The 12022-nt window shown below is 41.2% G+C and overlaps 1 protein-coding gene across 1 annotated transcript in view; it reads left to right on the top strand.

Moving 5' to 3' along the window:
- CBLC (Cbl proto-oncogene C) overlaps positions 1-10887 on the top strand; it is a 52154-nt gene extending 41267 nt beyond the window's left edge. The window contains exons 7-10 of the mRNA XM_077457233.1: positions 3659-3790; positions 6957-7043; positions 8255-8308; positions 8475-10887. Coding sequence (XP_077313359.1) covers positions 3659-3790; positions 6957-7043; positions 8255-8308; positions 8475-8711 — 510 coding nt within the window. The 3' untranslated portion in view covers positions 8712-10887. The remainder of the gene's footprint in view (positions 1-3658; positions 3791-6956; positions 7044-8254; positions 8309-8474) is intronic.
- The last annotated feature ends 1135 nt before the right edge of the window (positions 10888-12022 follow it).

The following is a 12022-nucleotide window of genomic DNA, read 5'->3' as shown; positions in this document are numbered from 1 at the left end:
ATCTGACAGAAGTGGTTCCCAACGTTTTGGGAGGTAGATTGCTCCATTCACCTCATTTTTGTAGATAAAAGCATACCAATTCCGTCATCTGTTTTTGTTCAGCCCACTGTGAGCTTTACAATGAACTTCTATTTGTACTGTTGAATACCGGTATACAATTAAATGCATTTTCTTGGATCTGTCTGGTAAGAGCAAAGGTAAAAAAAAAAAACACCTGCAGTTTCTTGTAGTCCTGACCTAGGAGAACAAAGCTACTTCTTCAACTATACAGTACGGTGAAGGAGCATTGTCACCCTAGGGCGGGTAGTGTGTTTATGATAGGATCAACAGGTGATACAAAGAGTAAAAAATAAATAAAAATAAATCGAATGCAGTCACCATAACTATGGAATTGTAAGCTGCAATATATTAAATCTTTGAAAATTGGCCTGGGCAGGAAGGGGGTGAAAATGCCATGTATTGAAGAGGTTAACTTAAGATCAGTTTTCAACGCTGTGGCATTTTGAATGACAATTGTGCGATCATGCAATACTGCACCCAAATTACATTTTTATCTTTTTATTTCCCCATAAATAGAGATTTCTTTTGGTGGTATTTGATTACCTCTGCGGTTTTAATTTTTTGCGCTATAAACAAAAGAAGAGTGACAAGTTTGAAAAAAACACAATATTTTTGACTATAATAAATATCCCAATTTAACCACTTCGCATCCAGGCCAATTCTGACACTTCGCTCCTACATGTAAAAATCATAATTTTTTTGCTCTAAAATTACATAGAACCCCAAACATTATACATGTTTTTTTTAGCAGATACCCTAGAGCAGTGATGGCGAACCTTGGCACTGCAGATGTTTTAGAACTACATTTACCATGATGCTCCACTACACTGCAGAGTGGATGAGCATCATGGGAAATTTAGTTCCAAAACATCTGGGGTGCCAAGGTTCGCCATCACTGCCCTAGAGAATACAATGGCGGTCATTGCAACTTTTTATCTCGCACAGTTTTTGCACAGTAATTTTTCAAACGCATTTTTTGAGAAAAAAAAACAGTTTCATGCTTTAATAAAAAAAAAATAGTAAAGTTAGCACAGTTTTTTTACATAATGTGAAAGATGAAGTTACGCAGAGTAAATAGATACCTAACATGTCACACTTCAAAAATTGCACACGCTTGTGGAATGGCGCCAAACTTCGGTACTTAGAAATCCCCGTAGGTGACGCTTTAAAATTTTTACTGGTTACGGGTTTTAAGCTACAGAGGAGGTCTAGGGCTAGAATTATTGCTCTTGCTCTATTGATCGCGGCGACACCTCACATGTTTGGTTTGAACACCGTTTTCATATGTGGGCGGGACGTACGTATGCGTTTGCTTCTGCATGCGAGCACACAGGGGCAGGGGCGCTTTAAAAAAATTAAAAAAATAAAAATTTTACATAATCATTTTTATTTTTACACTTTAAAAAAAAAAAATGTAAACATCCCTTGTAATAGAAATATAGCATGACAGGACCTCTTTACAATGAGATGTGGGGTCAGTAAGACCCCGCATGTCACCTCTAGGCTGGGAAGCCTGAAATAAATAAAAAAAAAAAAAAAAAAACGATCACCGCTTCCCAGCCGAGGCCGGGCGTGATGTCATAACATCACGCCCAGCCTCCAACGATCATAGAGACTCTGGAGACCATCTGGTCCGCTGGAAATTTCCCGGGGCCGGCGGATCCTCTGTCCAACTCACAGATCGTTACGGTGAGTTGGTAGGGGCACCGGAGGGCAGCGGGGGGGGGGGGGAGTCCCCTTTCACCACCCATAAGAACGATCAAGTGGCGGAACAGCCACTATGATCATTCTTATGGTGTAGAGAATCGCCAACTGAAAATGTCGATATCTGAATTATGTCTGTAGCCTCAGGCATCATTCAGATATAACCCCACAAATCCGAGGACGTCATATGATGGCCTACGGATGCCAAGTGGTAAAAAAAAAAAGTTTAGGGCGATATGTATTCTTCTACATATTTTTGTTAAAAAAAAATGCAATAAGCGTATATTAATTGGTTTGCACAAAAGTTGCACAATAAAAAAAAAATTTATAAAAAAAAGTTAATAAAAAAAAAGTTGCACACTGTTTTTTACTAGTAATGGCGGCGATCTGTGATTTTTATCGTGATATTGTGGCGGACACTTTTGACACTATTTTGGGACCATTCACACTTTACAGTAATCAGTGCATTTTTATAGCACTGATCACTGTATAACATGTCACTGCCAGGGAAGGGGTTAACAATAGGGGCAATCAAGGGGTTAAATGTGTTACCTAGGGAGTAATTCTAACTGTAGGGGGAGGGAACTCACAAGGGGAGGAAACTGATCAGTGTTCCTCTGTACTGGGAATGGGAACACGCGATCGGTCTCCTCTCCCCTGACAGAACATGGGTCTGTGTGTTTCTCTTTAATTTTTTGCGCTATAAACAAAAAAAGAGCAACAATTTTGAAAAAAACTCAATATTTTCTACTTTTTGCTATAATAAATATCCCTCAAAATTATATATAAAAAAAGTTTTTTTCCTCAGTTTAGGCCAATACGTATTCTTCTATATATTTTTGGGGGGAAAAAACGCAATAAGCGTTTATTATTGATTGGTTTGCACAAAAGTTATAGCGTCTACAAAATAGGGGATAGTCTTATGTCATTTTTGATCTGATATAGTGAATGCAGGGTCCTGGGTTTAGTAACGCTTTAAAGTGGATGTAAACCCTGATTCATGAAATTTGAGCTGGGCACATATATCTGTATTGTTTTCATATCTCTCTCCAGCACTGAGTCCCATGGCTTTCTCCTGCTCTGTAACTCTGTTATCAGCCTGATATCTCCTGTGTTGGAGAACTTGTCAGAAGTTAAAACCGGCCTGAAATTTGTGTCGTGTGAGGTTGCTATAAAAAGCTTAGCAGACAGTTTGCCTTCTCACGGCAGAGCTCTGCACATTCCTTCCTTCCTTTGCCAATGTGGAGTGGGGGCGTGTGTCTTTCCTACAATTAAGGATGAGCTCAGGCCTGTTCACAAGTCCACTTGCCCGTACCCACCAGGAAGCTGACACTTTGCAGCGCTAAATCGCAGGCAGTGAGACATTTCCCAATCCGCGGCTGCACAGATCAGGAAATGTCTGTGATTAGCGCTGTGGAGTGTCAGCTTTCTGGCGGGCTTGGGCACGCGGACTTGTGAACACGCCTGAGCTCATCCTTACCTCCAATCAGCTGTCTTGGCTGTGTGCCCAGACTTCACACTCCAGGTTACAGATTTTCTCTTCCTGTTCAACACTAGTTGCACTTTTTAAAGGATAAATAAAGCTGAAGACAGCAGACATAGATGTAAAACTTAGGTAGGGAGATTTGTTTCATCCTTGTGTATCATCTGAAGCTGTTCACGTCACTGGGTATATGTGAGGGTTTACATCTGCTTTAAGCGTGAAATAGCCAGGAAATCCTACTCCCTGGTGGAAATAGTGATTTTAAATATATTACATATTCACATTTTTTTTGTTGCATTATATATGTATGTGACACTGCTCATTCCCTTTAACCTTATACTGAGTTCTTTCTTACAAATTAAATTCAGCAAGCCACCTGAAATGTAAAAGCTTTCTGTGCTGTCCATGCAGGAACAGTGGGAATTGTATTCAGACATGGATTCCACCTTCGAACAGTGCAAAATCTGTGCGGACAATGAAAAGAATATGCGGATAGAGCCTTGTGGCCACTTACTGTGTGACAAGTGTCTAACGTCCTGGCAGGTAATGCAACAGTCTCATGCTCATGTGCTTGGGGTCATCTTGGGGTTGCTAAAACTAAGGAATAGGTTTTGCAACATTTTTACTGACCTGAGGTGGTAGCAGAGGATGAAGGCCTGCTATGAGTCTGCTTCAACCTGTCAAATAGCAAACCCCATATACGGAGTCTGCTGATACAGACTATAAAATGTACCATCCATATGATCCCATAGCCTCTGGGGATATCAATATATTTTAGTAGTTCTTGACTATGCCATGCAATACTTGGAGGCAGTTCCTTTAAAAAATACCTCATCCAATGTTTTTTCACCAGGGTTGTTTCAAATGTTCATGAGAACAGGACTCCCGCCTGAAATTCTGACTTATCAAAGAACCCCAATTATGTCCAAGGGTATGAAAGAACTCTGGAGATGATATACCAAAGTCTGCAACTGCTTAATTTTATATAATTTGCAAACTGATGGGTTAGTTGAAAGGTTTAACCCTAAAGAGGATGCCCAATAATGTGATTGAAAGATGGTGATAATTGGGATCGTTTACTACCTCATTTGCCATTGGCCGTACGGAAGGTTCCCCAGGTGTACATGAAGTTCTCACTTCTTGACTTTAACCACAATCAGTGGTTTTTGGGTGACATCCTCATGGATTAACGTACCATAGAAACGAGACATAATGCCCTATCAGAGCATAGTGAAAAATATTACACAATTTATGCCCATACTCGGGGAGCATTTGTGGGTTATGCAAGCGACTCAAAGCCGATTGTATAACCAATCCTCCAGTGTCAGAGAGTTTTCACCAATACAAGAACTTTGATCAACAGGTTAAATCTGTTGGGAGCAAGTTTACACCAAAATGGCAGGGACACTATGAGTTGAAAAAGGTAGGAAGTGTTAACTATAAGGTCTACAAGCCCACGAAGAGAAAGCTCTACCAAACCTATTATTTTAACCTGATCAAACCATGGAAGCAAAGGCTTTGACAGTGGACAAGACAGTTCAGGAGCATCTCAACACACAGAAAAACAACTGACAATAGCAAAGACTTTCTCCCACTCACAAACAGTTGCTGGAATTTTTGCAGAAAGATCAGGATTTTTTTTTCAAGTTTGCCAACCAATGTAACTGAGCATGATATTCTTATAGACGCTACCATGTGTGTCAACATCAAGCCTTAACGAATTCCCTAAGCCCACCAGGAAATCGTAGCATCAGAGATTAAAAATATGTTAGATCTTGGAATCATTGAGGAGACCTGGTTGAATGAATGAATGGTTAAATCCTATAGTGCCAGTCCCCAAGCTAAATATTTTCTTTGGAATCTGGAGATTCTGTAAAGATTTTAACTAAGTCTCCAAGTTGAATATAGAGTGTATTCGGATGCCCTGGGTGGACAAATTGAAAGATTAGGTCTGGCCGGATATATCACTACTCCTAATTTAACAAAGGCTCCCTGACAAATTGCACTCTACAAAGAGGCTAAAGAAAAAGTATCCTGAGATTCCTCAGGCATTTTAAGGGTCTTGTCTAGATGTCATCATTTTTTTTTAACCAAGACTGGAAAGGCCTATTAAAAAAACATTTAAATAGTTCCAGTTCCCCAATAAAAGGCAGAGTTCTTGGTAAACCCTTAGAAAAGTGTGAGTGGACTGGAAGAAACCCACTGTTTGGGTACGTGGTAGGCATATGCACCATCAGACCCCAGCTAAAATAAGTGAAAATCATCCAAAAATGGCTCTGTCCCCTCACATAAAAGGTACACTCCTTCTTTGGGAGGAAGGTTTATTCCCAACTTTACTACCTTAACCACCCCCTTGGCAGTTCCCACAAATGGAAAAACCTCATCTGCAAAACCCTAGTATCCCGAGACAGAAGCAGCAGTCTGCCAGTTGAAGCATGCTTCTTCCCAGGAATCAGTAGCAATAGTATTGCGCTTTCAGAAAGAGTTTTTGGTGCAAACTGATGCTTTAAAAGTAGGCCTGGGTGTGGTCTTGTGTCAGCTAGCTGGGGAAACTTTTGCAAGACACTTTCTACAAAAGAACAAACTGGGCATTGGAGGGGCTCAGATATTACTTGAGCTTAAAGTGGTTGTAAACCCTTGCAACCAATTTTGACCTACAGGTAAGCCTAGATTAAGGCTTACCTGTAGGTCCAAGAAATATCTCCTAAACCTACACGGTTTAGGAGATATTTGCCGAAAGACAGGCACCGCTGTCTACGGAGCATGCGCCATAGACAGCGGTGTGCAGGCGCACTGAGCGAGCCACGATCAACGGCGATATGCCGCGAGTGGTGGCTCCCGTGCGCATGCGCGGGAGTGACGTCATCGCGGCTTCGCCGAATGACAGCGGCGGAGCAGCGAGACCCATGAGAAGATGGATGCGCCGGACTACAGGGGACATCGGTGACTGCGCTGGCTCTTGTGTCAGGTAAGTGACACATAATGGACTACTATGCGATACATAGTAGTCCATTATGCTTTACCTTTGCAGGGAATGAAAGAGGAAGTAAACTCATCAGGGTTTACTTCCTCTTTAAAGGGCAGGCCTATTAAGAAAATGCACCCTTTAGCTAAATGCCACAAAATAAGGATAAAAACTCAAAGGATCACAAAGTGGTTTCTTCCCCTCCAGGATTTTAAATTACCAGTGATGCATTGACCTGGAAGAGATGCATTTCTGAAGTGATCAAAAGCCCTTCAATGCTGGCCTTAGAAACTCACAGATAGCCTTGTGTGCTGCTCAACCCCAGAGGTTGCTAGGGGTTCCTTCAACATTGGGCAATTTCCACCTGTCAGTTAAGCTCCTACTTACACCATTGATCTTTTTAGCTATCTGCAAGGAGGTAATTCTACCCAAATGCCACAAGTGTAAGGACTATTATTCCCACTGACCATCACACTAATGTATCACGAGTTGTAGATTTCTAACTTTTAGCAGGGGTTCCCCGAGACTAGAGAGCTATTTCAAGGGTTCCTCTGTGTTGAAAAGGTTGAGAAAGGCTGCCCTAGACTCTAGGAGAGGGTGGACATTAATACTAGAAATTGTGTTGTTCACCATGCCACTGTGCAACTTTTTATCATGGGCAAGGTGTTCTGCGCCATTTAGGACCCTGGCAAACTTCTGAATTTTATTTCCCACCATTCCCTAACTGTATTTTATTCTCTGCAGAAAAATGACAGCACATGTCCATTCTGCCGTTGTCAAATCACAGGCAAAGAGAAGGTCCACATTGCGTCACAACCAAAGCCAGAAGAGGTGGGTAACAACCAGTGTTAATTTTGGCAGCAAATTTCGATTACGGTAGTTTTAGTCTTTGCAATTTTAGTCAAAAGTCTATTTTAGTTTTAGCCCCGTTTTAGTCTTCTGCAATTGTTTTAGTTTTAATCGTATTTAGTTGACTAAATCTCCAGTACATTTTAGTCAACTAAATTCTCCAATACATTTTAGTCATCTAAAATCTATTGGGTGTAGTTAAATTGTAATGCATTTCTCTACGATTTCCAAACATATTATACTTACTGCTGGAGTGAAAAATCTGTTATTCATGGTATTAAGGTTTAAACATGCACTACAGACCAGTGTTAATTTCAATGTCAAATTTCAATTTAGTTTTAGTCATACTCTTGACTAAAATTCAGTTTTAGTTGTATTTTAGTCATCTCAATTGTTTTAGTTGTATTTTAGGCGACTGAAATAGTATTAAATTTAGTCTACGAAAATGTTTTGTTACCAGTATGAATTTTGTCAACTTATGCCACGTACACACGATCGGAATTCTCGTCGGAAAAAGCTCTGATAGTTTTCCCAACGGAATTCCAAAGGAATTCGGCTCAAGCTGTCTTGCCTACACACGGTCACATCAAATTCCGATCATTTATAAATGCGGTGACGTACAACACGTACGATGTGACTAGAAAAAGGAGGTTCAATAGCCAGTAGCCAATAGCTTCTGTCTCGTAGTTGAATCTGAGCATGCGTGATTTTTGGCGTGTCGAAATTGCATACACACGATCTGAATTACCGATAGAAAGTTTTTCCGTCGGGAAAATTGAGAACATGCTATCAATTTTTGGCTGGCGGAAATTTGGACAGCTAAATTCCGACGGAGCATACACACGGTCGCATTTTCCCATGAAAATCTCTCATCGGTCTTTTTCTGTCCGGAATTCCGATCGTGTGTAAGCGGCATAAGAGTGGGAAAGTGGGGAAAAAAACAAGAAATAGATAAACTTTTATGTGGTTTATAATGGTAGTTGGTATACACAGCAAGATGAGGAAAATATAAGTTTAAATTTCTTTGTTTTTTCTTATTTTTCATCCAGTAGTTAGAGCAGGTTTGGTTGGCTTTGAACCAGTGTTGGGCTGTTTTTAGAAATTTCACCTGAAAAACCTGCTTGGGAATATTCTCTGCCGTACACTGTTATGATAGATCTGATTTTCCTCATGGCGCTCTATTTACCTTTCAGCATCAAAAACAGACTTCAAGTCCCCAGACCCTTCCGAAGCCACCACCTCATGAAGTGAGTAATGATCACTGTGACTCCCGTCCGTTGTTCGGCTGTCTCTCTTTGTCCTGTCTCTGCAGTGCTGTGTCCTGTTGTCTGACCACATAGAAGACTGTCCTTCCTTTTGTGTGCACTGGTGACTCCATATATGGCATTATAATGTGACATTGTCTTGTGTTAGGAGTGTGCTGCCTCTGCTGACTTGGCCAGCACATTATCTGAATCCTTCCTCGATGAAGAAGACGTGGACTGGATTAGAAACCGACCACTCCCTCCACCCCCTCTACCTCCATCCTTCCGCCATTCTACTTTTGATTCTCCAAATCCATCAGCGCCTCCTTTGCCACCTCTTCCCCCTTTACTTCAGATGTCTCGGAGAATTAATGCACGAGATGTTATCAATGGAAGCCATAATTAACCAAATTGTGAATGGTGGGAATCTACAGAATATTCATTAGTGTTCCTGTTGAATCAATCCCCAAAGAGACAATGTCAATATGACACCAAACAGCACAGCTTTAGTTATGAAATATGAAGCCTTTGCATATTATTCCTACACTTAGAGAGGTTTTCAATGATACTAGCTGTAAGAAGGGGTTATGATAGATATGAGTATTATAAGCTACAGGGCCCACATTCTAAACAAGATCCAATCAAATATATATCACAGTTTAGTTCACTAGTGTATTCTTTAAAACCATCAGTCTCACTATAAGAAGGGTTTCTCCATAATTTTTCTCCATGCGATAGTAGCCAGCACAAGTATCCAAAAGTCTAAAAAAACTTTCCTATTACATCATTATTAGTTAGAGCTAGAGACCACGCTTGGACCAGTAGAACGGTTCTCGATAGATATTGGATGGTTACGCGGGTGAATGATGGTGATGATCTCTCTTTGGAGATATGGGCTGCTACCTTAGTGGTACAACAAAGCGGTTTCTTCAGCTGAAGAGATACTTGAGTAGGGAGAAAGGAGCACATTTAGGAAGGAGCATATTTAGTGTATAGGGCGAGAGGAGCGTTTGGTGTCCAGAATAGAACTCTTAATGAAGAATATAATTGTTTATTGCAAGCAAAACATATACATGTTTTCCTTCTTTTCAACCCTTTCACACTGGTGGCGTCCACCAGTAGATCTGCCCACTCAGCAGGGGATCTCCCTGTTAATCCCCACTGACCAGGCAGATGACAGGTCCATGACCGCTCCACTGATGCAGAGCAGACATGGACACAGCCTGCTGTTAGTCAGATGGAAATGGACAGGTGGTCCGTAGACATCTCTCATCTCATCCACTGGATGGATGGGAAACAAATTCCCATTAGTCTGTTTTTAGCGGACAGGATCCAATCGGATGTCGTCGAGTGTCAACAGACACATGTCCATTGAAAATCCACCGCTCCATAGCGAGGAATGGATGGTCAGATATGATCTGCCTGCCAAACGGACAGGTGGACCGGATCAGTCCGTCAGTGTGAAAGGGACCTAAGAGTTTCCTTATTCAGAACAACGGGCGCCCCTCTCTCCCTACTCATTGCATCATTATGACCAGGCAGAACAGGTGACCTACTACATTACTCCATCTTCATGTGTAACAAAAGATGTTACCTGAGACATAGAATAAAGATGGAACAATGCAGCTTATTGCTGAAATAAAAAGAAAATTTAGACTTTTGGATATAAGCCTCATATGCTGGTTGTGTTTATCTATGTATTCATTCAGAACTATTTGTATTTTCTTAGAAGCAGTGTCATTGCATTTTTCAGAGGTGACTCCTTTATAAGCTGATGGGTTGGAGTAGGGCAGGTAACGAGCAAAATGAACAGGCAGAAGGTACGGCAGTGGCACAAAATCTGCAGAAGGCAGAGAGCAGTGGCACAGTCTGCAGCCGGTAGAGCAGTGGCACAGTCTGCAGCCGGTAGAGCAGTGGCACAGTCTGCAGCCAGTAGAGCAGTGGCACATTTTCTGCAGAACTACAGGCTCTGAAAAGTATTATTATGATCCTTATGCTTAGCAAAGCAAGGATATGTAAATTACCCTACAAACCTTTTGGCAAGTACAGTCGTTTCTATATATATATTTTCTTGTTTAACTGGTCTTACCCTTTAATGTAAACCAGAGTCAAACTGTGAACTTCAATGTGATCATATGGTACAAAAAAAATACTTCCGCATAACAAAAAAGAATGTATTACCCAATTTTTTTTTACAACAGTCACTTTTTGTGTTATCTACACACATTAAATTTGCACTAAAAACTGCTAGAAGGAAGAAGGAAGTAAAAAAGGAATACAAGAATAAGGAATACATTTTACCTTGGGATCATCATTGATCTTTACAAATTAAAGGAAGAACTGGTAGCATTGCCAGAATTCTCTGCTGCAAGGGTGCTACATCCAGGAACTATCCAACCTCATATGCCCACCCAGTTTTGCCAGTGAGAATATTTCTTCCATCAAAATGGATCACTCCACAAGTAGCATAAACTTCAAGGGCAGCAGTCGATTGGTTGCTCATTTAAAAAAAGTTCCTTGTTTGTTTTTTGTAAGTCTAATGATCATATACTGTAGATAATAAATATTGTTATGTCAACTCATCGCTGTGCTTTAGAATCTGTTTGTCAAAAAAATGTGTCTGGTAACAATATAAATGCCATGGCTCAAAAACAAGAGCTAGAAAATCGTGGTCACTTCTGCACACACCATAACAAATACAGATCAGGAATGACAGCAATCATGTTGAAGAAGCAGCACTCACTGGGGTCATTATGGGCTGTAATCGGGAATAAATCTCCCCATGGTATTGCCAGTGCTTCTTATTCTACCCCATATGCCATAAGCCACTTAAAGCGGGGTTCCACCCTAAAGTGGAGCTTCCGTTGATCGGAACCCTCCCCCCTCCGGTGTCACAATTGGCACCTTACAGGGGGGAGGGGGGTGGAGATACCTGTCAAAGACAGGTATTTACACCCACTTCCGGGCATAGACTCCCGTGGGAGTCTATGTCATTTCCTGTCCTGCCGCGCTGTCTGCTGGGACACACACGGGTCCCAGTGACAGCGCGGACAATTCCTATTGCGCTGCGCGACTCGCGCATGCGCAGTAGGGAACCGGGAAGTGAAGCCGATTCACTTCACTTCCTGATTCCCTCACCTAGAATGGTGACGGCAGCAGCCGAGAGCCGAGCGATCGATCGGCCTCGGCTGCCGGCAACGCTGGACCCCCGGACGGGTGAGTGTCCATTTATTAAAAGTCAGCAGCTGTAGTATTTATAGCTGCTGGCTTTTAATATTTTTTTTTTTAGGTGGAATCCCTCTTTAAGCTCCAACCAACTTCCTAACAAACAAAATTGATGCAAGCTACATGTACCACTCTACTGGCATTGGGGGTGCTTGGAAATATTAAAATTCAGTGACCTTTTGTTTTTAAGATTATACCAAATTAGTAATTGCACAGACTCTGTTTTTGGATTTTTGCCTCGCAAGTGCTGGGATTGAAGCTGAATCATACCAGGTATGCTATCTGCATGTATGTAATCCCTATTTTTGATCGGTTTTCATACCATAACTCATTTTAGTCATGAAATATTGTTACTGAATTGGTGTCTTGCAAAACTGCCCATGTGTTTGAATGAATTAGATTGTACGCTGTTTTGGAGAAAAGGACAGACATAGGTGGATCTGCTTTCTTTATTTTTCACGTTTATACATACATTATAAATGCATAAACTTC

This window comes from Lithobates pipiens, unplaced genomic scaffold (assembly GCF_037356315.1).
Source record: "Lithobates pipiens isolate NorthernLeopardFrog02 unplaced genomic scaffold, aLitPip1_a1.2 Scaffold_27, whole genome shotgun sequence".
Lineage (NCBI taxonomy): Eukaryota > Metazoa > Chordata > Amphibia > Anura > Ranidae > Lithobates > Lithobates pipiens.
Note: the sequence above shows the minus strand (reverse complement) of the source record. Positions and strands in the feature narration are given on the sequence as shown.